The 25,157-nt window shown below is 37.9% G+C and overlaps 2 protein-coding genes across 4 annotated transcripts in view; both read right to left on the bottom strand.

Annotated features, from left to right (window-relative positions):
- dock11 (dedicator of cytokinesis 11) overlaps positions 1-19,052 on the bottom strand; it is a 134,203-nt gene extending 115,151 nt beyond the window's left edge. For all 3 annotated transcript variants that reach the window (XM_015397869.1, XM_015397870.1, XM_015397871.1), the window contains exon 1: positions 18,727-19,052. In XM_015397869.1, coding sequence (XP_015253355.1) covers positions 18,727-18,831 — 105 coding nt within the window. In that variant the 5' untranslated portion in view covers positions 18,832-19,052. The remainder of the gene's footprint in view (positions 1-18,726) is intronic.
- Positions 19,053-23,772: 4,720 nt separating this feature from the next.
- haus4 (HAUS augmin like complex subunit 4) overlaps positions 23,773-25,157 on the bottom strand; it is a 9,239-nt gene continuing 7,854 nt past the window's right edge. The window contains exons 8-9 of the mRNA XM_015397866.1: positions 24,475-24,543; positions 23,773-24,373 (exon numbers count right to left, since the gene is read on the bottom strand). Coding sequence (XP_015253352.1) covers positions 24,187-24,373; positions 24,475-24,543 — 256 coding nt within the window. The 3' untranslated portion in view covers positions 23,773-24,186. The remainder of the gene's footprint in view (positions 24,374-24,474; positions 24,544-25,157) is intronic.

The raw sequence follows: 25,157 nt of genomic DNA, 5'->3' as shown, positions 1-25,157 counted from the left end.
ACTTTTGTGTAGGGAATAAATAGTTTTGACTGTTAAAGAAATGCTAAACAACGTTGCATGTGATGACGTCACGAGTACGCTTCTGCTCCAATACACATACGTGCTTGCGTGCTCGCGTTCTCGTCAAGTCCGCTCTTCCTGCGTTCTCGCCAAAAACGGACTTGACAAGAACACGAGTACGTACTCGAGTTCTCGTGAATTGAGAAACACCCATAAACAACAATCAAAATCTTCTCAAAATCTTCTCTTCTTGGGTTTTATGGCGGTTGGCAAACAACTTTTGGTGCATTTAGGCCACCAACTGTTTGATTTGCTCCTTCAATACTGGCAGTAATACCGCAGATCGTCACTAGGAGGCGAGGAGTCGAGGAACCGAGATAGCGTGATGTGTAAACAGTCGTCAGAACCAAGTTCGGCCTGGTTAACTGATCCGACCTGGGACCGGTCTCGGCATGGATCAGTTTTTCAAGGGTAGTGTAAATGAGGTACATATCGAATCGATTCAGGACTTTGGCGAAAATACCCAGCCCTAGTCCTCTGTAAATAAAAAAAAAAATACTTTAACTGCACAGTATTAGATCTGATGTTTTAAAAAAGCGCCTTTCCAATATTTTGGGATTTGTAGACAGGCCATTTTGGAAAGAATGTTTGGCCAGTTGTTGTTTTCTAACCAGTAATTTGGGTTTGAAGCTTAGGTGGTTCAAAAACTTCATATGTTCTCCAGATTTCCCACAAAAGAATGATGTGATCCGATCTCCATATGAATGTTCAGTTTAAAACAACTGCCTCTTTTCCAACTGAGAGCAAATCACAGAAGGCAAATGTCTACAGGCCTGCTAAAACCATTACATATGCCTGTGACACCCCTGCATTCGACAGCAGCTCTACTTCCTGTCATGTGCAACAACCGCAACGCTCAACTTAGAGCTACTTGTGCACGTTGTGGCTCACAAATTACTGAGAGGCAGAGGGAGGAAGCAGCGCACAGAAGGAAAGACAGAAGAGAGCAACTTCTGCTTTCACAGAGGAGTAAAGAAGCTGCTGGCAGGCACTGAGGTCACAGTTTTACTGATTGAGAAAGAAACGTGTCAAGAAGAACATGATTTCTGGGTATGGCCACAAAGTAAAAGCTTCCAAAATCATTGCAAGCTCTTTAGAGTGTCTCACACCTTTTTCTCCTAACCGTCAGTCTGGAAGCTGAACCCTCAAATTGATCTCAGAACACAAACCTCAGCCCGCCTCCACGGGCCGATGACGATGATGTTAGGAAGGCTTCGTTTCCAGATGTCTGTGTCCCATTACGCCCTCCATCTGCGCGGCATTAATGACTCCAAACAGACCAAAGCTAATTCTTTACATCGACTCGGAGTGTAAAGCAGCTACGCTGTCCTGCAGCTGACCCCACTAAGTGCTTCAGTCTGCCTCAAAGAGCTAAACACAAATGCAGCTCATCTCAAGAGAAGAATTAAACCTAACAAGCCTTTTTATCTTTGCAACAACAGTTGTCTATTTTATAACTACTGACTAAGACTATTTCTGGAACTGTGATAAAGTCTCGGAAGAAACTATTTTCTTACTTGCAATTCTCATCTATACTGTGCCATAGAGATCAGAACCTAGAGTAGTTTTCTTTTACTAACCCTTTGGGCCAAATCATGAAAGCATTTGGTAATGAGGCTTGCCTTTGTTACACTGATGATACTCAAGTTTACCTTTTCTTGAGCCCAGGGGATGTTGCAAACATCCCTGTTGAAAGGAGCTTTACAACCATCTTCAGCTTTTTAGTTAGAAAAAGAATCAACAGGACTTTGTTTCCAAGTTTGAAGATATTTCGCTTCCCATCCAGGAAGCTTTTTCAATTTAAACTTGGAAACAAAGATGAAGACATAAAACAGAAGAGGTAGAAATTATGATCTACTGAGGAATTCTTGTTGTTTATTGAAGCTGCAACCACGGAAAGCAAGACGTGTCATTTTATGATACTTCTGCACTTGTGTCCTTAGGTCAAAGGTCAGGTATGGAAAGGAGCCATCTGCCACAAGACGTCAACTTGAACACAGCTTGGAGGATGACTTTAGTGAGGGAGCAAAGTGACTGGGACCTTCCTTCAGTAGACTAAGGACAGGTTAAAGATTTAGGGAAAAACCAAGCTTACCACTAAGACAAGACTCCCTTGATATTTTAAAATGTTCTTAATTTATCTTAGTTTTTAAGTTATGGTTTACTGCTATTTTCTTTTCTTTTCTTTTAATAACTGCTGATAACAGGAAGGCTAGAAAAACACTTTTGAAACATTTTAATAGAAGCAGCAAATTTGATTGAAATAAACTGGTATTATTATTTAAGTTCAAATTAGGGCTGAAAAAATTAATCGTGATGAATTGATTATAAAAATAATTATCAACTATTTTAGTATTTAATTAATTGTTAACTGGAGTATCGAGACTCTAAAACAGACCTTTAGTTTACAGTTTAACCCATTTAGAGCAATACTTATACCAATTATGTGAAAGAAATGTATCAATAATAAAAACAAAAAAATAGGTTTCAGTGTCACCTGGTTAAATTCTGTATAAAATCTTCTTTAAGGAACCTTTCGCTATCCAATTATAAATCAAAAAAATAATCAACAGATTAACGATTATCAAAATAATCCCAAGTTGAAGCCCTAGCTGAAATTTTAAGAAATTTCTAATAATTTCTAATTCTAATTTCTAAAAAAGAAAAAGATGCTGTATTTTCAATAAGATATGAAATAAAATTATAAAAAAGAAATAGAAAAGAATATTTACATGTGTGACTAGAAAGTATGAATAAAACAGACAACTTACAGAAACAGTAAAAATGAACATCTCATTTATTTATTTATTTTTTACTATGCAGCGTTTCTGTCACGGTCCTTGATCAGGCAAACAGGTTCCAAGAATCAGAAGTGTTTCCTAATGCCTCACCAATAATAAACATTTAAAGATTCCAAAAAATAAACCAACCTAAGAAAAAAATTCTCACTAATTTGCATAATCTCACAAGCAGAACTACTAAAGTATAAAGAGGATAAATCCATTGAGGCTTATGCTGGTTGAGCAACTGATCAAGGTCATGATCTTTCGGTGAAAGCATAGCATCTTCAAAATAACAAAATCTCACTCACTGCACATTTAAAAAGCACCTTAAACATTTCTTAAAAGTTCCCAGTCATGCACTCACTAATTTTATTGTTGTAACGTCATTGTCTGAACGTGTGTCTATGTGTTTTGACGGATATTGTATTATGTGATCTTGTGTTGTTTTGTCTTCCTGCCTCAGGACGACAGATGTAAATTAGCAACTATGCTATAATCTGGCTCATTTACAATCTGTACAGAAGTATAAGATTGTTCATTAATATGGTCTGTCCTGATTAAATAAATAAATAAATAAAAAGAATTGAGTTTTACTAATACAAATTCACAAAATTTGAGTGTTTTCATTCAAACTTCTTTCGAGTTCCTTTTTATTTTTGCTTCTGCCATCTTAGCTTCTCTCTCTTTGAACCTGATCTCTTGAGTCTGGTTCTGATGGAGGTTTCTTCCTGTTAAATGGAGTTTTTCCTCTCCACTATCACTACAAGCATGCTTAGTGTGCGGCATTGTATTCAAGTCAATGAGTCAATGCAATCAACTGGTTTTCCTTAAATAGAAAACTTGACGTTATGATCGGGTTAAATTGTAAAGTGCTTTGAGATGAAATGTGGTGTGAATTGGCGCTATATAAATAAACTGAATTGAAATTTTGATTGAGTTTTTATGGCACTAGTGGTTCATGTTTCTGACAGTAGGCTGACAGGAAAGGGGGTATGAGAGAGGGGGAGAGACATGCTGCAAAGGACCGCAGGCCGGATTGGAACCGAAGTTGGCCGTGTCGAGGACAAAGGCATCCATACATGGGTCTTCTGCACCCCTGCGCCACCTGCATGCCAACTGAATTGATGTTTTAATTGACGTACTTTCCCTAAAATGACTAAATCATATATGTCACTTGGTAACGCTGCTATCAAGAGGAAACGTTAAAAAGAAGACTTTTTGTGGATTTGATGGATTGATTGATATATTATTGGTTTGATTAATTTAGTTTACTCTTAATAAAAAATGTAATCTTTCTAAAAAAAAGATTCCCAACTTAATGGTAAATCTCTGATTGACTTGAAATTGTATTTCAAATTTCCTTCAATGGGCCTTTTCGCTGCTCTTTTAGTCCTGCCAACACACTCATTCCTCCATATGCATGTTCTTTATGAAAGACATACCGTTTCATATATGTTCTATTTTATTATATTCTAAAAAAAAATAACTTAGTTTGGCTGCTGTAGCCACTTTATTTTAAGATACTTTAAAATGAAATACCTGCAGAATAAGGTTTCTCAGCTATTTGACAGAATAGTAAGCCACTAAGCCACAGAAAACTTAAGCCACAGTAATGGGCTGTTGGTTGATTGGAAATAATTGATCCAATTGATTTAAAATACTGCACTTCTGTAACACTTTCAGATATACAGTAACCCTGTAATTTTAAGCAGTCTTGGAAAACTGGAAGCTTATAAAAAATAGGTCACTCTATACAGATTTTGATCAGCAGATAAAATCAGTCTATCTTAGATTTGTCTGACATGTTGGAAGGTTCTGCAAAATCAGCACCTCACCTCAGCTTTGTATATCGCACGTATGCAAGACTGTTGCAGCAATACACTGCTGCAGCATGGAGCAGCAATGACCCCCATAAAGAAAAATCACTTTATGTTACAGTAACTGGTGTAGAGAGCCATTATCTGAGGTGGGAGGGAATATACAAAAGATAATCTTAATCAATCATCTGCTGCACAATAAATTCAACTATTAATATTCTTGTTATGAAAATATGAAAAAAACTGGGAGATGATTTAGTTGCACAAATGTAACATACTGCAACCTAACACAGCAAAACTCTGAGTAAGAACTTTTTTGGAATGAGACCTGGATGACTGAGAACCTACACCAGCATACCATTGATCAGCATGATTAACTTTTTATTCTGAGAGATTCAGGAGCTTCACACATACTTCATAGGATTCAATGAATCTCAAATACACTACTCAAAAAAATTAAAGGAACACTTTGTAATCAGAGTATAGCATCAAGTTAATTAAACTTCTGGGATATTGATTTGGTCGGGTAAGTAGCAGAGGGGGTTGTTAATCAGTTTCAGCTGCTTTGGTGTTAATGAAATTAACAACAGGTGCACTAGAGGGGCAACAATAAGGCGACCATCATAACAGGAATGGTTTTACAGGTGGAGGCCACTGACAATTTTCCCCTCCTCATCTTTTTTGACTCTTTTTCACCAGTTTTGCATTTGGCTAGGGTCACTGCCACTACTGTTAGCATTAGGCACTACCTGGATCCTACAGAGGTTGCACAGGCAGTCCAACTCCTCCAGGATGGCACATCAATACGTGCCATTGCCAGAAGATTAGCTGTGTCTCCCAGCACAATCTCAAGAGCATGGAGGAGATTCCAGGAGACAATCAGTTACTCCAGGAGAGCTGGACAGGGCTGTAGAAAGTCTACAACCCATCAGCAGTTGCTGATATCTGCTCCTTTGTGCAAGGAGGAGCAGGAGGAGCACTGCCAGAGCCCTACAAAATGACCTCCAGCAGACCACTGGTGTGAATGTCTCTGACCAAACAATCAGAAACAGATTTCACAAGGGTGGCATGAGGGCCCGACGTCCTCTAGTGGGCCCTGTGCTCACTGCCTGGCACCGTGGAGCTCGATTGGCATTTGCCACAGAACACCAGAATTGGCAAGTCTGCCACTGGTGCCCTGTCCTTTTTACAGATGAGAGCAGGTTCACCCTGAGCACACGTGACAGAGGTGAAAGGGTCTGGAGAAGCCGTGGAGAACATTATGCTGCCTGTAACATCGTTCAGCATGACCAGTTTGGTGGTGGGTCAGTGATGGTCTGGGGAGGCATATCCATGGAGGGACGCAGAGACCTATAAAGGCTAGACAACGGGACCCTGACCGCCATTAGGTATCGGGATGAAATCCTTGTCAGACCCTATACTGGTGCAGTGGCTCCTGGGTTCCTCCTGGTGCACAACCATGCCCGGCCTCATGTGGCGAGAGTATGCAGGCAGTTCCTGGAGGATGAAGGAATTGATACCATTGATTGGCCCCCAAGCTCGCCTGACCTAAATCCAATAGAACATCCATGGGACATTATGTTTCCATCCATCCAACACCGTCAGGTTGCATCTCAGACTGTCCAGGAGCTCAGTGATACCCTGGTCCAGATCTGGGAGGAGATACATCCGTTGTCTCATTAGGAGTATGCCCCGACGTTGTCAGGCATGCATACACACACGTGGGGGCCACACAAATTACTGAATACCATTTTGAGTTGCTGCAATGAAATTTCAGCAAAATGGACTAGCATGCCGCATCATTTTTTCACTGTAATTTTTGGGGTATCTTTGAATTCAGCCCTCTGTAAGTTGATCATTTTCATTTCCATCAAATGATGTGGCATCCTTTTGTTCCTAACACATCACCCAGTCCATATCAGTATGAATAAGCAGCGTGATTTTTTTACCCCATTGAGATCTGATGTGTTTTCAAAGTGTCCCTTTAATTGTTTTGAGCATTGTATATTTTATGTTGTTAGAGGAATTTCTTTTTTTTTTTTTTTTTTGCAAAATTCTAAAACAGCAACCGATGAGAGATTCCTTTTAAATTTGAGCTTTTTTGACTATTTCAATACATTTTTAGAAATCTGTTGAAAATAGATTAATCTGATGTTATCAGAAATTGTTTAAATTCCACCTGACTAGCCAGAGATATTAGTGGCTTTCATAGATCAAATTCATGATTTTGTAAGAAGTAATGTCAGACCAAAATTGCATTCAAACAGAAAGAGAAAATTATTCTAAGAGAGAAAATTATTCACACATCTAAAAGGTTTTAAGAATTTAAAACAATTATAAATGTTAAGACTTTTCACAGCATTATTATTTGGTCATTACTCTGTCATTTTTTAATTCCCTGATTAATTATCTCATAGCTTAAACTGAATTATAGGATTTTTTTACATTAAAACTATGTCCATTAAAGATTTTTGCATCAGGTCAAGCACAGACAAATAAGTTCTTTTATTTCATACATATTTTGTAGAGTTTTGTACAAAGTAATGCTCTGATTTAGTTCTTTTAACAAATGGTATGTATGAGGTGAATACTTAGATTGATAAATGATTACATGATTATGTCAATGATCAACTAATCATTCGATTAACTTGTTGCAGGTATGGTTTTAACCATAGCTTTCTAAGCACCAGTTCTTGGTGTTCCTAAAAACTAGTGCCAAACAACACCAGCTAGACCAGAGGAAAAAAAACAGTTAATGTTACTAGCCAGTTTATGTTTATGTTGTTCAAAATTGCAAAAATTGACTAAGTAGCTGATTTTAGAACATCTGTTTGCTGAGATATTCAGGTAAATAAGATTATATCCATCAGGTTAAATTATCTCCATGCATTATTATCCTTTACAAAAACAAAGAATAAAAACAGTTGGACGATCAACGATGGCTTGATGAGGCATTTATAACAACCAGTCCTGGTTATGAATTGAATCATCTCTAGTGAAAAAGCCTTTTTTGAGAGATTCGTCCTTTACTCTTCATCGATTAGTGCAAATAAAGCAGTTCAGCTAACAGTCTCTGTATAAATGTAAGGTAGATTTTTCATTTATAAATCCAATGAAAGAAAAATAGAGGGACATTAGGCGTGCTTTTGAAAACCTCACTGTTATGGTAATAACTTCCTCATGAAGGAGTGCACGGTGCAGTGAGTTCACTTTTTGTGGAAAAAAAAAACAACAACAAAAAATATGTTTTTTGAGTTTCTGGCCAGCGGGGGCTTCGGTCAGAGCAGGTCAAGCAGAAAATTTGCTAATTCGTTTCAACAGCTGTTTTCTCAATGGATCTCTACCTTTAAGGCCAGATGCCTTAGAGAGTTGCTACGCTGGAAATCCATTGGTCTACTGAGGCCAATACGGCATGAGGATGTATCAGAAATAGGGAATCAGTATTTAGAAAAATATGATACTTAATTTAGTGATAAAAACACATGTTTGCATATTTCTGCTATTGTTCATTATAGATTTTCTTTTATATATTTGGACTTTAAAAGAATATTACCACTGAAAAGCCTTTGATATTGTCATGTATATATTTTGGTATCTACTTAACATTTATTTCCTTGCGTAATTAACTAGCATCTGCGATTCTGTTGAGAAAGGATGTTCTATGTTGAGATTGAAAAAAGTGAGTTTTTAATGTCAATAAAAACATTTCCTTAGCTTTTAATTTTTTATTATTTGCCATCTGAATGGTATCAAAAGAGTGTTATCGAATAATTAACTTGGTATTAATGTTGAGTTTGAAATTTTTGTTTTATTATAACAACCCTAATCAGAAAAAAAGGCTGGTCATCTACTGTGGGAAAAATTTTTAGGCTGCTGTTTACTTTGTGATTTAAAAAAAACTAAAAATTTAAAATATTATCAGCAGTAGATTTAAGTCAGTTTTAATGTGAATAAGGAAACCACTAACAAAGGAGGAAGTTTAAAGTGAAAGTAACTCCCGATAGCAGCGTTTCTCATTTTTTTCAGGGAATGTTAAATGAGTTTTGCTAGATTCAATTCAATCTAAATTCAGTTAAAAAAATATTTATTCATCCCAAAATGAAATTAAAGGGGAACACCGTTTTTTTTACATTGGCCCCTTTTACGTTATTACATCATGTTCTACTCCCCCATATTAATTCTGTGTCATTTGGAGCTGTTCTGAAGATATTCCATTAGGTTATATCCAAATAAAGTCTTCCTATGGGCAATGACTTAAAGGCACAAACTAAACTGTTCATAATTTATCATTTATAGTATGCTATCATTCATAACATGTAGGCGAATCACTGTCCCCCAGACATCCGCGGTTATATTTTTTTTATATTTATATATTTTTAAACAAAGCGGAGTGTGTATGACATCATCCGGTGTTCCCTTTTAAATGTTAAAGTAACTCATGTTTAGTTTATTTTTCAACCAGTTGCTGTAGGTGTTGATAGCTGTAGGCAAGATGGAACCTCTATAACAGTCTGTCTCCAACAGAATATGGAGAAGCCACTTGCAACAACTCTGTTGTTGTTTAAGATAAACTATATGAAAACGTTCCTTAATTATCTTCCATGCAGTGAATTTTAGAACATTTTATCCAGTGTAGACTAGAGTAGTCAAATATCAGCCCAACAGATGCCCAGCTAGAGTCATTCTATAAGCCATCTGACAGCCGGAACAGCATGAAAAACTGCACTTATGTTCATCATCAGCCATGTAGATATCAACACTGACTGCCCCTATTCAGGGTTTCTAAAAAACGCTTTCGGTAAAACCACCACAAACACACACAAAGAGGGGGTTTTTCAGGTTTGACCAAACCATGTTTGTTTGACTTGTATTTACTGTTAACAAAGAACCTAGTGCCTATTTGGTAAGTATGTGCAATTATTACTACCTACTAGATAGAAAAGTGATGAATTTCTTCCACGGACTTCCTGAAATCTTCTCCTCCTTAACATTATCCAAAAGACTTAAGAGACACTGGATTTCTTTTAAGACAAAATTGTGCCTGATTTGCTTTGAACAACAAATTCTTAACCGGCTGTAAGTCCACTTACAATGTTATCCCACCCAATGACAGGTTGTTCTTTTACAAAAATAAAGAAAATACACACACACACACACATATATATATATATATACCCACAAACAAATTCTGTAAATTCTTAAAAACTTGCTGCTCTGCTGCAACAAAAATTTAATAAAATTTATATTAATATACATGCTGAATAATTATGACCATTTGATATTTCTCTTTTTCTTTTTAAATAAATTTGCAAAAATTTCTACATTTATGTTTTTTTCTCTCAAGATGGGGTGCCAATTGTACATTTTCTTTTAGCAAATTGCTGCAATAAAAAAAGAGTGAATAATTTAAAGGGGTCTGAATACTTTCCATACCCACTGTACATCACATCACATTTGACTGTGTTTGGAAAAATGTGTGCAATATGTTTTATTTGACTGGCATAGAAACAAAGGTTCAAGAGATGCATAACAATGATAAATAAAAATAAATGGTTCTTTATACCAAGTCTCTCGACCATTTTACACCAACACCACCACACAACTAGCTGCCTTTTATCAAATGAGTCAAATCATGAGAGGGCAAAACATTACTTTGGTGCCCCAAGTGCTCTTAAGCAGTATGTCCCTCTGTTTTGCTGTCCCAATTTCCTGAGAAGACCCCCCAGGAAGATATAAGTGCTTATTCTACAAACAGATAAATATAACCCCATGGAAACTTCAAATATAACTCAGCCAAATATTTTACTTCTCTTGCATTTAAACTGAATAACCTGAGCAGTGGGGAGATATTTTATTGTTACTGTGGATCTGAACCATACTTACTGTATCCTAGATCCCCATGTACATTATTAATAATTCTCTACAGGGAAGTCTACAGCTGCTGCGAGGGTTCTAATTTTCCTCCTGACCCCTATTGTAATTGTATTATTTGTTGTTTTTAAGACTTCTATCGATCATGTATGCTGATGGATGGACGGGCATGGCGGACAGGTCACCAGTCTATCACAAGGCAACACAATGACCATACAACATACACGCCTAATGGGAAGTTGAAGAAGCCAAAAAAGGAATCAGGAGTACCCAGAGAGAACCCGCAAATGCATGGGGAGAAGATGCAAAACTTCAATCAGAAAGACCCTTGTGGAACCTAGGATTTTCTGCCTCCAAGGCAACAGTGCTACAAGCTGAGCCAGATGCAAACCAATGATGGGTCAATAGTAACGATAAGGAATCTATTTTTTTTTAACATCTTCATGTGATCTTATTTAATCGTTTCATCTCAGTAGTGGGTCATCCTGTCCTCCGCTGCCCTGACAGGTTCCTCTTGGGGCATTGTCAGCGCCTGTCCTCGGCATCACCACCTCCTCTACTCTCCATGCTTAAATTTGTAAATATCATCCTGACCACTCAACCCTAAACCACACTGCTCATCCCCACACCTTCTATCTGTCCTTAGACACCAACATTTCAAACTTCAGTGTCAGAAATTTCATTTGAAATATCCCTAAAATTCAGTGCAACAGAACTGGCTACAACTCCTTCATCCAGATGGATTCTATTTGCATAAACAATCGATAAATGTTCCTACTTTGAATTTTTGTAGCAGGTCTTCATTATGCATGGAGTATTTACATACTACTTATAAGAGCATGTGTTTCATGTGTGCTTCTGCAAAATACTGCTTAGAGCTGCGTTTTTGTCATTAGCTGCATTTATATGAGCATAGGGAACCGGACTTAAAGGCCAATCAGACTACAAACATGTCATGTTAACATGTCAGTTGCAATATTCTGATGGGATTTGGTAGGATTGGAAAGAAATTGTCATCCAATTGACAAAAATGTTTTTTACCAACAATTAGGTTGTTAGGATCAAGTTATTCTGCATGATCAAGTGGATCTATATGGCTGTAACAATGTCCATAGTGACCTATACTCTACAAGGAGGCCTATAGATCCACAAGGGCAGGGCTCGATGTTAACCATCGCTTTAACTCTCTTGTTGGGAGAGTACAAATTTCATTGCATTTTCCCGCAGTGCAAGTGCAATGATGGCAAAAAAAAAAAAAATATTTATCACGCAAAATTACTTTAAAATCACCGACATTCGATGAAAATGACCCAGAAGCGTTGCCTGCGCTATTTTTGTTGTTTTGTACACATTCTCTCGTGATTTGAAAAAGCCGGGTGATTTTCCGCCAGATGGCGTGATTTTTGTCCACCTAGCGGTAATTTTGATGTAGTTACCGAAACGACAAACAGAGGGAAAACTAATCCTGAGTCAGTTAAAAGTCAGGGAATTCTGAAATGATGTAAGACTGGGGAAACCCTGTATAAAATAACTATGTATAATGATTCTCTAGAAAAGTCACATTATATTAATAGTATCATCTTGTATAAACATACCGTGACTCTAAAATAAAAGTTATTCATTTGTGACATTGACTTCTGTCTTGTGATTTATCTTAAGTTTTTAACCTGTCAAGTTTTTTTTAGATTTTTTACATTACAATTTCTATTTTTCCAAGCAGACAACAGTTTAAAGCAAAATTTTGTTTGAAAAGAATGTGCAGGAAGTATTGAAAAGCATGTTAACACGGTAATGTAGGCTTGAGTTCATTATCTGACGCATGCATATACACACCAGGAACCTGTAAACTTAAAAAATACTGAATTACAAAAAACATTTTAAAAAACAAACATGTTTCATTGCTATATATACAAAAAAGAATATAAGAAACTATATTTATCAAACATTATACTGGGCAAGTAAAAATAGTTTCTGGGCAAATGAAATGTGAAAGTCACTTGCCCAAAGGGCAAGTGGTAGAAATCCTTAACGTCAACCCCTGCACAAGGGGGAAACAGTAACACCTTCACCTTAGAGATTATGTCATTCCATCTGGCCGGTTTGGAGTTCCACGAATAAAGGAACGCTCACTTCTCTTTGTTTTTGGTCAATTTTTTGGTGAATAAAGCCCTTCTGTGTATATTTGCAAAAACAACTGATCTACAGTACTGCACATGCGTGCAGGAAGTAAACAAGGAGGTCCCTACTGAGGCTAAGCTATTAGTTAAGAAATAATGAAGAAAAGTCCATGATCCAATGTGGGAAAAAAGGCCTTTGATTGCAATAGGATTAAAACGCTGGAAAAACAGAAGGAACATTGGTTTTTGGTGGAGCTAAACCTACCAAGGAAATGAAATGTGGCTGCAGAGTTGATGGATATGTGAGAAATGCTTTTCTAAGCTTCTCGTTTTCCTTCACACTTCACAACGTTGTACACTTTGGTATAAAAGCACTGTAATCTATAATCAAATGTTGAATATAAAGGGGTTGGACAATGAAACTGAAACACCTCTCATTTTAGTGTGGGAGGCTTCATGGCTAAATTGGACCAGTCTGGTGGCCAATCTTCATGAATTGTACATTGAACCAATAAGAGCAGAGTGTGAAGGTCCAATTAGCAGGGTAATAGCACAGTTTTGCTCAAAATATTGCAATGCACACAACATTATAGGTAACATACCAGAGTTCAAACGAGGACAAATTGTTGGTGCATGTCTTGCTGGTGCATCTGTGACCAGGACAGCAAGTCTTTGTGATGTATCAAGAGCCACGGTATCCAGGGTAATGTCAGCATACCACCAAGACGGATGAACCACATCCAACAGGATTAACTGTGAACGCAAGAGGACGCTGTCTGAGGGGGATGTTCGGGTGCTAACCCGGATTCTATCCAAAAAAAAAAAAAAACACGGCTGCCCAAATCACGGCAGAATTAAATGTGCACCTCGTCTCCTGTTTCCACCAAAACTTTCCGTCGGCAGCTCCACAGGGTCAATATACACGGCCGGGCTGCTATAGCCAAACCTTTGGTCACTCATGCCAATGCTAAACGTTGGTTTCAATGGTGCAAGGAGCGCAAATCTTGGGCTGTGGACAATGTAAAACATGTATTGTTCTCTGATGAGTCCACCTTTACTGTTTTCCCCACATCCAGGAGAGTTACGGTGTGGAGAAGCCACAAAGAAGCGTACCACCCAGAGTGAAGCATGGGGGTGGATCAGTGATGGTTTGTGCTGCCATATCATGGCATTTCCATGGTCCCATACTTTTGCTAGATGGGCGCATCATTGCCAAGGACTACCGAACCATTCTGGAGGACCATGTGCATTCAATGGTTCAAACACTGTATCCTGAAGGAGGTGCCGTGTTTCAGGGTGACGATGCACCAATACACACAACAAGACTGGTGAAAGATTGGTTTGAAGAACATGAAAGTGAAGTTGAACATCTCCCATGGCCTGTACAGTCACCAGATCTAAATATTATTGAGCCACTTTGGGGTGTTTTGGAGGAGCGAGTCAGGAAACATTTTCCTGCACCAGTATCACGTTGTGACCTGGCCACTATCCTGCAAGAAGAATGGCTTAAAATCCCTCTGACCACTGTGCAGGACTTGTATATGTCAATCCCAAGAGGAATTGACGCTGTATTGGTCCCAAAAGGAGGCTCTACACCATACTAATAAATTATTGGGGTCTAAAACCAGGTTTTTTAGTTTCATTGTCCAACCTCTGTAGATTTCCTTACATTTGAAGATGAAAGACAATAAGTGGGAGAAATGCAGGGCGCTGACCTCAGAGAGGAAAGGCCAAAAGCAATATTAAAAAAAAGATGCTGCATTCATGAGAAAAGTTAGGAAAATAAAAGCAGTTCATTGATACAGAACTTGATGGCTTAAGAGGATAAATTCTACAGTTTCATTACATTTATTAGATTAGGAACAAAAAATGGAACATTTATAAAAGCAGTCAAAAGGGGGGATCTTCAGAAAGCCAAAAGAACAACCATTAAAGGCACAAGAAGGTCAGGCTCCATCAAAAAAAATGTATTATCACATTAGACAAAGCTCAAGGCAAAAAAAAGAAACATTGGAAATAGATTGATTCTACCAAAACAAACCTACAGGTTGATAAAGGAAGAGAACCAAAATGTCTGAACCAACACTGAATATCACATGCTGGACATGCTGAGGGAATCCCCATGAGAGAGAGCCACTCACGACCATCCACCCTCCACAAAACCCTATTTGTTCTCCACCATAAAGTAATCTGCCGTTCTCCTTCCCAGCAGGCAGCACACACACATCCAGCCCACATGGTCCTAAAAGTGTAAGAACACCCTTAAGTTCCATCTCTGTTTAAAGACGCTCAACCTTATCACAAGACTGTTCCACTGAGGAGCTCTGCCAGCGTCACACTGCTGGAAGCCAACATCATAAGACCAGGGGCTTATAAACACCACCCACAAAGATGCAGGAAACCTGCTAAATAAAATGACCTCTGCTGTTTACCACCAGACTGAACATTTTAGAAAGCTCCAAACTAAGGGAAACGTAGCTGCGAGAAAGTTTCTGTTTCCCTGTAGTAAGTAGTGACGACTTAGAGTCACCATAGCAACCTTTATACAATGTTTAAAAGCATTCTCTGTTTTTTAACCGCTAACTGGAACTTTGGACAGATGTTAGGATTTAGCTTTTCTGTAACTCAAACTCTTGTTGGATTTTGATGTGAAACAAGGGATCAGTATGTGGAAAAGCACACATGTGATACATGGACACTGAATAATAGCAGAAGATTTTAGCCAAGGGGGGATTTATCATTAGGCAATACTCAGCAGTTGCCAAGGGCCCAAACTTCCTGGGCCCTTTATTATTTCTCTAAAATGCCATCAGAATGCTTGTAATATTAAGGTTGAGCTGAAGGAAAGAAAACGCAAGGAAACCTGGGATGATCTGCAGGCAATCTCTTTGCACATCTTCACCAGGAATGTCAATAGATCTGTCCATGGCTGTTTTGAAGAGAAAAGCGGCAACAAATAACAGCTCAATAAACAAAGGTTATCCATGAACTAACATGCTGTGAAGCCATCTAAAAAAGCTGCACAACAGGAAGTAGAGTTTCTCTCTTTCTTATGTCGCAAATTAAGAAAAACAGAAATAAAACTAATACTCATCTCTCATTTCAGGGAAAATTAGAAGTATGTTTCTGAGCAAAAAGGAATAGACCCAAGCGAAAAATGTAAATCATGTAAACAGCTGAAGTAATGCATATGTGTTTTGGACTTTTTAAACTGGTATCCTATTAAAGCCTTCTAGTCATGTCTGTCTGCAACACCTGTGTTTAGAAACATTTCCCATTGATTGTTTGTTGCTAATATTACTAATAACTCTAAAAGGCTGAGGCTTTGGGACATCATTGGTATACTTAACTGATTTCATTCGCAGTCTAGTCTTTTTAGAAACTGCTGATAACATGTTACAGGGCAAAGCAGATTTTCTAAAGTCTACTATTTACTGAAAAGAGAAGCATCAATGCTAATTTAAACCGACAACCATGATCTAGCTGTATTATATCTATATCCCTTCCTATTCTATATCCTACAAACACAACCAGAGAAGGTTAATTGCTTCTCTGCTCTAATTATGCATCACCCCAATCCTGTGTTGCATCATCACATTCAAAAAGACACCAGTTGGACAACACCCTCCCCAAAACACATAAACGGCAACAAGGCTGAAGTGAACCAAAGATCCAACAGATATCGATGTGTATCCAGTTATATGGTGCGTGCCTAAAACTGGTTTCTGATCTTGCAACCTAAATCCCCCTCAGAGATAAAGGGAACAAAGCCATAAACATTTGACCTTCATTCACTTTCTGGTAAACCTTGAAATATCCTCCACTTCACCTCAAAGAGTCGTTTGCTCGAAGCAGGGGCGGATTTAGGAAATTTGGGGCCCTAGGCAAAGACAGGCAGGGGGCCCTCTGAACTGAGAACACATTGTCCTACATTTTGTCCCTCTCTTCTTGTCCCTTTTCTTGTTTTATTTTTCTTCTCTGTATTTTGTACTTAGCTGACTTTTCATGCTGTCTCAAAAGGAATGAAAGATTTTTTTCTCCAATCACTAAGATCACTTAGCTAATTGCTCCTTCCTGTGTTTCCAAAAAGGCGACGGCAAAAGTAAATAACACAGTAATTCCAAAAAATGAAAATTAAAAAACAATCTACTGGACTTTGTTTCCAAGTTTGAAGACATTTCGCTTCCCATCCAGGAAACTTTTCAATTAAAATGTCAGCAATAGCATTGATTCAAGGTTTTATACAGCCGCCCGACGAATGTTTTGAAAACATGCAAATAACCCAGGCCTTCTTTTTCTGTAGACAATCCATGATCTGCTTATCTGTTCTCCGTTTTTCATTTGTATGAGACACACTTAATATTCTAAGTGTTCTGATGGCATTTAAGCAAAATAATTTTTATCAAAAACATAATTAATGTGCACAAATAAGGAATAGTTGTATTAACCATACTTGTAAACAGAGTATTATAGGACCCCCAGGTAATTGAAGCCCTGCCTAGTATTGCCTAATGGTAAATCTGCTGGTTCAAAGTTAAAATCGACTGGTTTGTATTTACAATCTCACTGTTTAGGCTTACTGATGCTGTAGTACAGGCTATTTGCTTTGTGTCAATCTTAAAACATCATCTAAGGCACCCCAAAAAGCATTTTAAGAACATTGGGTCTGAAAGTAAAAGTTGTCAGGATGACAGTTTTTGTCTCACACAATGACAGAGGACGATTTAGCTGATGGGTTCAGTTAAAATACAAGTATTGGAGCAAAAAAGGTCATGGCTGTATCATTAACAGTTTGTCTGTTTCAGGTAAAAAGGCCAAAGTGATCCCCATTCGCCCTGGAAAGCCTGTATGTGCCGTAGATCCTTTGAAGCTTGGATCTGAAAATTTCTGCTCAAATTTACATTATATTGTTAGTTTTAAGGTTAAAAACGATACAATCTCACCGCTTAGGCTTACTGGTGCTGTAGTAGAGGCTATTTGTTTAGGGTCAACCTTAAAACATCATCTGAGGCACCCCAAAAAGCACCAGTGGTACTTAAAGAACATTGGATCTGAAAGCAAAAGTTGCCAGAATGACAGTTTTTGTCTCACATAATGACAGAGGACGATTTAACCCTTTATAGGCCAAGATACTGTTTTTTTTTCCTTTGGTTCCCCTTTCCAATTGGGTTCCCCCCCCCGTCCCTCAGTGAGATCTAGAAGCACAAGATCTATATCCAGCCATTCAGCAAAGATGCTGCTTCATGGCTGGACATCTTATTTTGGCATTTGACCAATTAGATGAGCTCTTGCATGATATTAGCTACTGTAAATTAAGTTGTTAAAAACAGTCTAGTCTAGATAGGTAAGGTGCTAATTTAATTGTTAAGATGTAAAGTTAAGTTGTTAATTTGCTTAGTTTAGTTTTCTATTTTGTTTTGTTTTCTAAAGTATTTCATTTCCAGTATTAATCAGCATTAATGCCTCTAAGGTTATGTTTGTTTTTTTCATGAATTTCTTATACAAGCACTTTTATTTTTCTTGTTATTACATTGACATTAATATTTTGTCATCAAAATATCCATATTTCCTGTATTACAGTAATACTAGTGACTTGAAATGTTGATTTTAAAGTATTTCTCTGAGTTTCCTATAAAGGGTTAATTGATGGGTTCAGTTAAAACAAATGTCAACACACATGTGACAACAAGGAATTGCTCACATGGAAATTGCCAGATAGATAAAAACAGATTTAAATGCTGCCTCAGCAGGATCAGAAGCAAACCTTGCAGCTCTGCACACATTAGACTGATTTAGCAGGAGCCATGCTGCAGGTTTCTAATTGGCTTAGATCCAGCAGCTCACAAAAGGACAATGTCACCGCGTTTTACAGCTGGAGCAAATTCAAGAGCGACCGCATCTGAGTCTGACTTTGATATCGGTCATTCCACCGCTAAGGCAGGGAGCAAAAACTGGAGCAAAGCAAAGCAAACAGCGGAGAGGAAAGATTGAGGACAACTAGGAGTCCATTAATAAGAAGGAAGCAAGGAAGGAAGGAAGGAAGGAAGGAAGGAGAAGTCCAGCTGGTGTTGAACTCACCACCGGGTCCACGGTAGTCCTCACTGCCTCCGACACGCTCTGTCTGACTTCCGCGGCCGTCCCCGGCTTGCTCAGCCTCTTTGTGAATTTCCGCACCTCAGACATTACGCAGCACCGCTTAAAATCCGCTTCTTTTTCTTCTTGTGGCGAGACGGCGTGGATGTGAACATGCCGCGCCGGTGGGAACGGAGCGATGGATCAGCGACCTTCTGACAGCCCGCCAGATGTGGAGGAGTCAGAGTCAGAGTCTGAGTCAGGGAGGAACGAGCCAGCGGTTCGCGTCCTGAGGCGGGGCTGCTGCCGCTGCTGCTGATGGGGATGATGATGGTGGAGGGGATGATGAGGCCAAAGCAGAGAGTGCGTAACGGGGCGAGATGATTCACTGCATACTTCCGGTGTCAGTGGCAAAGTGGTGTTAGTTTCCAAAGAGCGTCAAAAAAAAAAAAGAGAAATTAATGACACATTAAACCTATTTTTGTCCGTCAAATTGGGATAAACAAGAATTTACTTTAAATTATTTTAGAAATACTACGGACATTTTAGAAATACTACAGCTTCCTACATTTTTTTTCAACCAGTGGTGAGGGCTGAGGAATGGTAACACAACGCCCCCTTGTGGAATTACTGCAAACTACAGGGGGGAAAACCGCATTTTTTCTTTTTTATACTTTCTTATACCCTCTGTTATTGAAAGGCTTGCTTCAAATAACCTCATGATAAGTACAGAATTCATGCTCTTTTCAGAACTAGATCTTGTGTTTTATGGGGTAGCGAGAAAATGCAAGTCATCTTGGAGTCTTCAGTGAAATCAGAGATAGATAATTATTTTCTTGAAAAGATATTAAATTATGTAGATATTAGTGCTTTTAAATATCGATTTTATGCAGAATGATTATTGATAAAGGTAGGTCAATAATGACAATAGAAAAGATTTTTGTCCCAGAATTCAAACCTGAAAGAATTTTATCCATTATACCTTTAATCTAGAATGTTTAAATATCTGCGTCTATTTGTTAGCAAAGACTATAGGAAAGTACAGTTTGTATTATCTTTGGTTTGACTCTGAGGTTCTGGTGCCTGTCCACTATCAGCCACCCCTCAGTGTACATTGGTTATTGCCTGGCCATCCTTATAAACATTTTCTAGCTACACCTCTGCCTAGCAACCATTCAAAATGTCCCGCTATCCTTGGCTGGTCCCCTACAATTCCTTCTTAAACATCAATCTTTGTACTAAAATATTCTGTCATGATTTGTGGACATTAAGATCTAAAGATAAGCCGTATCTCCCTGTAATTCAGGGAGATTAAAGGGTGGAGTCAGAGTAAAAACATATTCATGCTCAGGAGAATGAGGGGGTTACTATTGTGGCTGGTAGTTCCAGTGGATTTACTGGGAGTTGAAGGAGTACAGTGTACATCCAACATTCAACATGTTACTTGGTGAGGTATGTAGATTCAAGATGTGTTTAGTTTCATCCATGGGCGTAGGTTTGCATAGGGACCATAGGGACATGTCCCAACCAACAATTATATGTGAAGAACATGTTTATAATTTACTATACATCATTGTTGCAGCATTAGAGGAGTTCTGCACTGCAAAAACAATCTGAAAATAAGAAGAAATTTCTTAAATAAAGTATATTTACCCTTAATTTGAGCAGGTAAATAAGATAGTTTGCCAATGGAATGAGTATTTTTACAGTTAAAACGAGATAATTAGATAATATGCATTTGAAATAAGACAACACAATAGTTTTTTCTTATTTCAAATGTAAATTGTCTTGTTCCATTGGCAAAGTGTCTCACTTACCTCATCAATTCAAGGAAAAATGCACTTATTTTAAGACAAAATTACTTATTTAGATTTAAATTTTTTGCAGTGTGATGGAGAATATTGACAGACGAAAACATGTTTTATCTAAAATGCAAATGCATTGTTTTTACAATTTTGGTATAATTCCTGCTCTAAGTTGGCACGTAAGACACGTTTTAGAGTCTTTATACTCCAGTTAACGATTAATCGATTGCTAAATTTGTTGACATTATTTCAATAATTGATTGTTTCAGCCATAAATAAAATACATGAAATGGGTTAAACAGAGTAACAACAGCCTAGATGTATAACTTGTAGAGTAAAGTTAATATATTAAATGCTCAGTGTCAGTTCCTCTTCTATTTCTAGTGCTCATGTAAATACAATACATTTATTTGGCGACCCTTAAATCTATTATTTCGCTTTATTTCATGATACAAAAAGAACATTTAAAAGATAAGAGTGGGCTTTACCTCTGTTTAACTTTGCACAATACTATATCCTCAAAATAAAAGAAAGTATAAATCCACATATAGCTGACATATTAGGCTATATTCTGTTAAATAGGCACAGATTTACAGATTGATTTAGTCGCTGGTAATTTTAAATGCAAACCTTTTCAAACTGGAAAAAAAGTCCTATTTCCTCATTCATCAGAGCCGGTTCAGCTTTAGTCAACAGCATCTAGTGTGTGTAGTGCTTATAAAGTTTGTATGAATGTAGCAAGAAATGCTGCTTTTCTCTTTAAACAAAATACACCATGATTTTCACATCAAGCATAAAAAAACGAGCATGCATATTTTTTTGCATTGGACCAATGACATCAGACCAACAGTGTCCCTACCAAAGTTGAATTCAAACCTACACCTTTGGTTTCATCACACATCAGCGTTTAAATGTAGGTCGAAGTTTGATTTAATCCGACCACCTCCCCGATCTGTAAGAAACTCTGAACAGCACTTTTCAAGTCATTCTCATCCACTATAAAGGCCAGTTTCATGGAGAAAACAACTGTTAGCTGTGGATTTTGAAGCTCCTGTGGTGTTTTGTCAGACTGACAAGACATTCAATGATTGGAATATTGTTACCGAACCCTCTCTGAAACATAATCCTTGAGTCCTTGAAATATTAGCAACAATAATGCTGTTTTCCTCTATAACAACCCACACTGAAGCCCTTCATGGAACAACTAGATTGAAAGTAGGAGGAAACCTCACACAAGTGAACTCAATATACTCTTTGTGTGACTTTTAAAGGCAACTAATTTCACAGATTTTTTTACTGCTTTGACACTAAAATGAGCAAACCTTTCAGACATCATACATGATTTTCTCAAATCTTCACCATTGTGGAATCCCAACAAAGCAGTAGCGTTTGTGGCTGCAATGTGACTAAATGTTGGAAGTGTGTAAATAATTTTATACGTTACTTATACAGGTCCTTCTCAAAATATTAGCATATTGTGATAAAGTTCATTATTTTCCATAATGTAATGATAAAACTTGAACATTCATATATTTCAGATTCATTGCACTCTAACTGAAATATTTCAGGTCTTTTATTGTTTTAATACTTTTGGCATACAGCTCATGAAAACCCAAAATTCCTATCTCACAAAATGAGCATATCATGAAAAAGGTCTCTATGCACCTTATCATCCGAATCAACAAATTAACTCTAAACACCTGCAAAGCCCATCAGTGACACCCTCAAGCAAGACGGTATGACACAGAGAGACATTTCTGAACGAATAGGCTGTTCCCAGAGTGCTGTATCAAGGAAACTCAGTGGAAAGTCTGTGGGTGGGAAAAAGTGTGGCAGAAAACGCTGCACAACCAGAAAAGGTGACCGGACCCTGAGGAAGATTGTGGAGAAGGGCCGATTCCAGACCTTGGGGGACCTGCAGAAGCAGTGAAGTCTGGAGTAGAAATATCCAGAGCCACTGTGCACAGGTGTGTGCAGGAAATGGGTTACAGGTACCGCATTCCCCTTGTCAAGCCACTTTTTAACCAGAAACAGCAGCAGAGGTGCCTGACCTGGGCTACAGAGAAGCAGCACTGGTCTGTTTCTCAGTTTTCCATGTCATTTGGAAATCAAGGTGCCAGAGTCTGGAGGAAGACTGGGGAGAAGGAAATGCCAAAATGCCAGAATTCCAGTGCCAAGTACCCACAGTCAGTGATGGTCTGGGGCGCCATGTCAGCTGCTGGTGTTGGTCCACTGTGTTTTATCAGGGGCGGGGTCAATGCAGCTATCAGGAGACTTTGGAGCACTTCATGTTTCCATGTGCTGAAAAGCTTTATGCAGATTATTTCATTTTTCAGCACGACTTGGCACCTGCTCACAGTGCCAAAACCACTTGTAAATGGTATACTGACCATGGTGTCACTGTGCCAACTCTCCTGACCTGAACCCCATAGAGAATCTGTAGGATATTGGGAAGAGAAAGTTGAGAGACGCAAGACCCAACACTGTGGATGAGCTAAAGGCTAAATGCTAACAAAGCATCCTGGGCCTTCATGACACCTCAGCAGTGCTACAGGCTGATTGCCTCAATGCCACGCCGCATTGAAGCAGTCATTTCTGCAAAAAGGATTCCTGTTTGAGTGCATAATTACTACATATTTATTTGAAGTTCAAATTTTTTTTTTTTTTATATAAAGAACACTTTTCTTTTATTGGTCGGATGAAATATGCAAATTTTGTGAGATAGAAATGTTGGGTTTTCGTGAGCTTTATGACAAAATCATCCGTATTAAGACAATAAAAGACCTGAAATATTTCAGTTAGTGTGAAATGAATCTAAAAAAAACCTGAATGTTATGTTCAAGTTTTATAATAACATTATGGAAAATAATGAACTTTATCACAATATGCTAATATTTTGAGAAGGACCTGTATGTTGTATGTTTCACACCACATTCAATCATGCACACAATCCCAAACTGATGGTGGCAAACTACATTATAGCCACAGCTGCCCTGGGGCTCACTGACAGTTTTTATTTAACAATTGTGCCTTACTTTACAAAGATAGTCTTTATATAAATGTCTAGAAAAGAAAAACTACCATCTTTAAATAAAGCAACAATGATAATAGCAATCAGCTTGAATATGCCAGGATGCTATTTGTTAGCAGAACAATCAGCTTGAATATGCCAGGATGCTATTTGTTAGCAGAACAAGTCATGATCAAAGATACATGTTCATGTTTTCTGCTAAAGTCTGTTATGATATACTATAAGTGAGGCGAAGGTTTAAAGTAGTAATCCTCATAAACATGCTTCAGTTTCCTAAATAACACTTTTATTTCTTATTTTACAACAAAACGAACAAAAAAAGAAGTATACACTCAGCATGCGAAGAAAAAAAACATCACTTTGAACTTTACAATCTATGATATAGGATCAGAATACAGTTATGCAGATTGAAATAGAGAGATACAGAACATTCTCTTCTTACTTGTTGAATATTTATTAGAGGATCTGAAGTAAGATGCTTTACGAGAAGCACTCAGCTTTAAAATTCAATGAGATACACTTCCTTTGAACCGAAGGTACAAAGCATTTTATATAACAAACGTAGACTTGTCTTTCTGCAGATCTGCTCAATTAAACAATATTGCTTTTGGTTCCACTTTAGGCATGGAGTCATTTTTCATTGTATTTAGTCAGTTCTTTCAGAGCCCAGTTTTTCATGTCTATCTCCTGCCGTAGTTTGCAATACTCTTCAGCCAGAGCCTCAAACGCTTTGCCCAAAATCTCAAAGGACGACAGATTTGACTCCACAGCCTGCTTCTCTGCTTTGCAAGCCTTCAGCTCACCCTCCAGCTTCTCCCTGCAACAGTAAAACCAAATTAAGTGAAACATTAAGTTATGCCAGATCAAAAGCCTAACAAGTGAATATTTGGTTATTAGACAACACAAACTTCCTCCTACCTTATTTTCCGGTGAGCAGAAATTGTGTCAGGGGAGTAGGTTTCCAGCTGAATTTCCACCATCTCAGTTCTTGAAAAGAAGAAGAAGATTAGAGCCTGACACCAGGATGTCAATCACAGGATGTCAATCACATCTTTCCAAAACATAAGTTGTGATCCTTCAATAATCCACCAGGTAGTTCTGAACATAAACTTCTTTCCACATCTGTTTTATGTGATCCTAACTATGCAGGTTATCATCCAGCAGCTGCAGTTAAAAATGTCTCAGTTTATTCTGCGTTCTGCAACTTTCAAGTATCTATTTGAGGCATCTAAATATTGCACTCCAATATCCATGCAGCCTACTGATAAATTAAATGGGGGGAAAAAAGTCTTAACTTGCAGTAATCCACTAAAGCATTCACCTTAATTTACAAAGCATCCCTTCAAATTTTAAGATTTTATTTTCATTATTTATTGTGACACAACCAAAAAACATAGGAATATTAACAAACTTCCTTATGCATAACTGTTCACCCCCCTAGAGTCAGAACCATTTTGCAGCAATCGCAAGTATTTTTGAGAAAGTCGGAGAGGATTCCACATCCTGCTGCTGGGATATTCGCCTATTATTTTATTTAGGGATGCACGATATAATTGCCCCCCTATCGGTATCGGCCTGTATCGGCCTTAAAACTGAATATC

Source organism: Cyprinodon variegatus, unplaced genomic scaffold, assembly GCF_000732505.1.
Source record: "Cyprinodon variegatus isolate N-32 unplaced genomic scaffold, C_variegatus-1.0 Scaffold894, whole genome shotgun sequence".
NCBI lineage: Eukaryota > Metazoa > Chordata > Actinopteri > Cyprinodontiformes > Cyprinodontidae > Cyprinodon > Cyprinodon variegatus.
The sequence above is the reverse complement of the archived record's forward strand: the minus strand, read 5'-3'. Positions and strand labels throughout refer to the sequence as shown.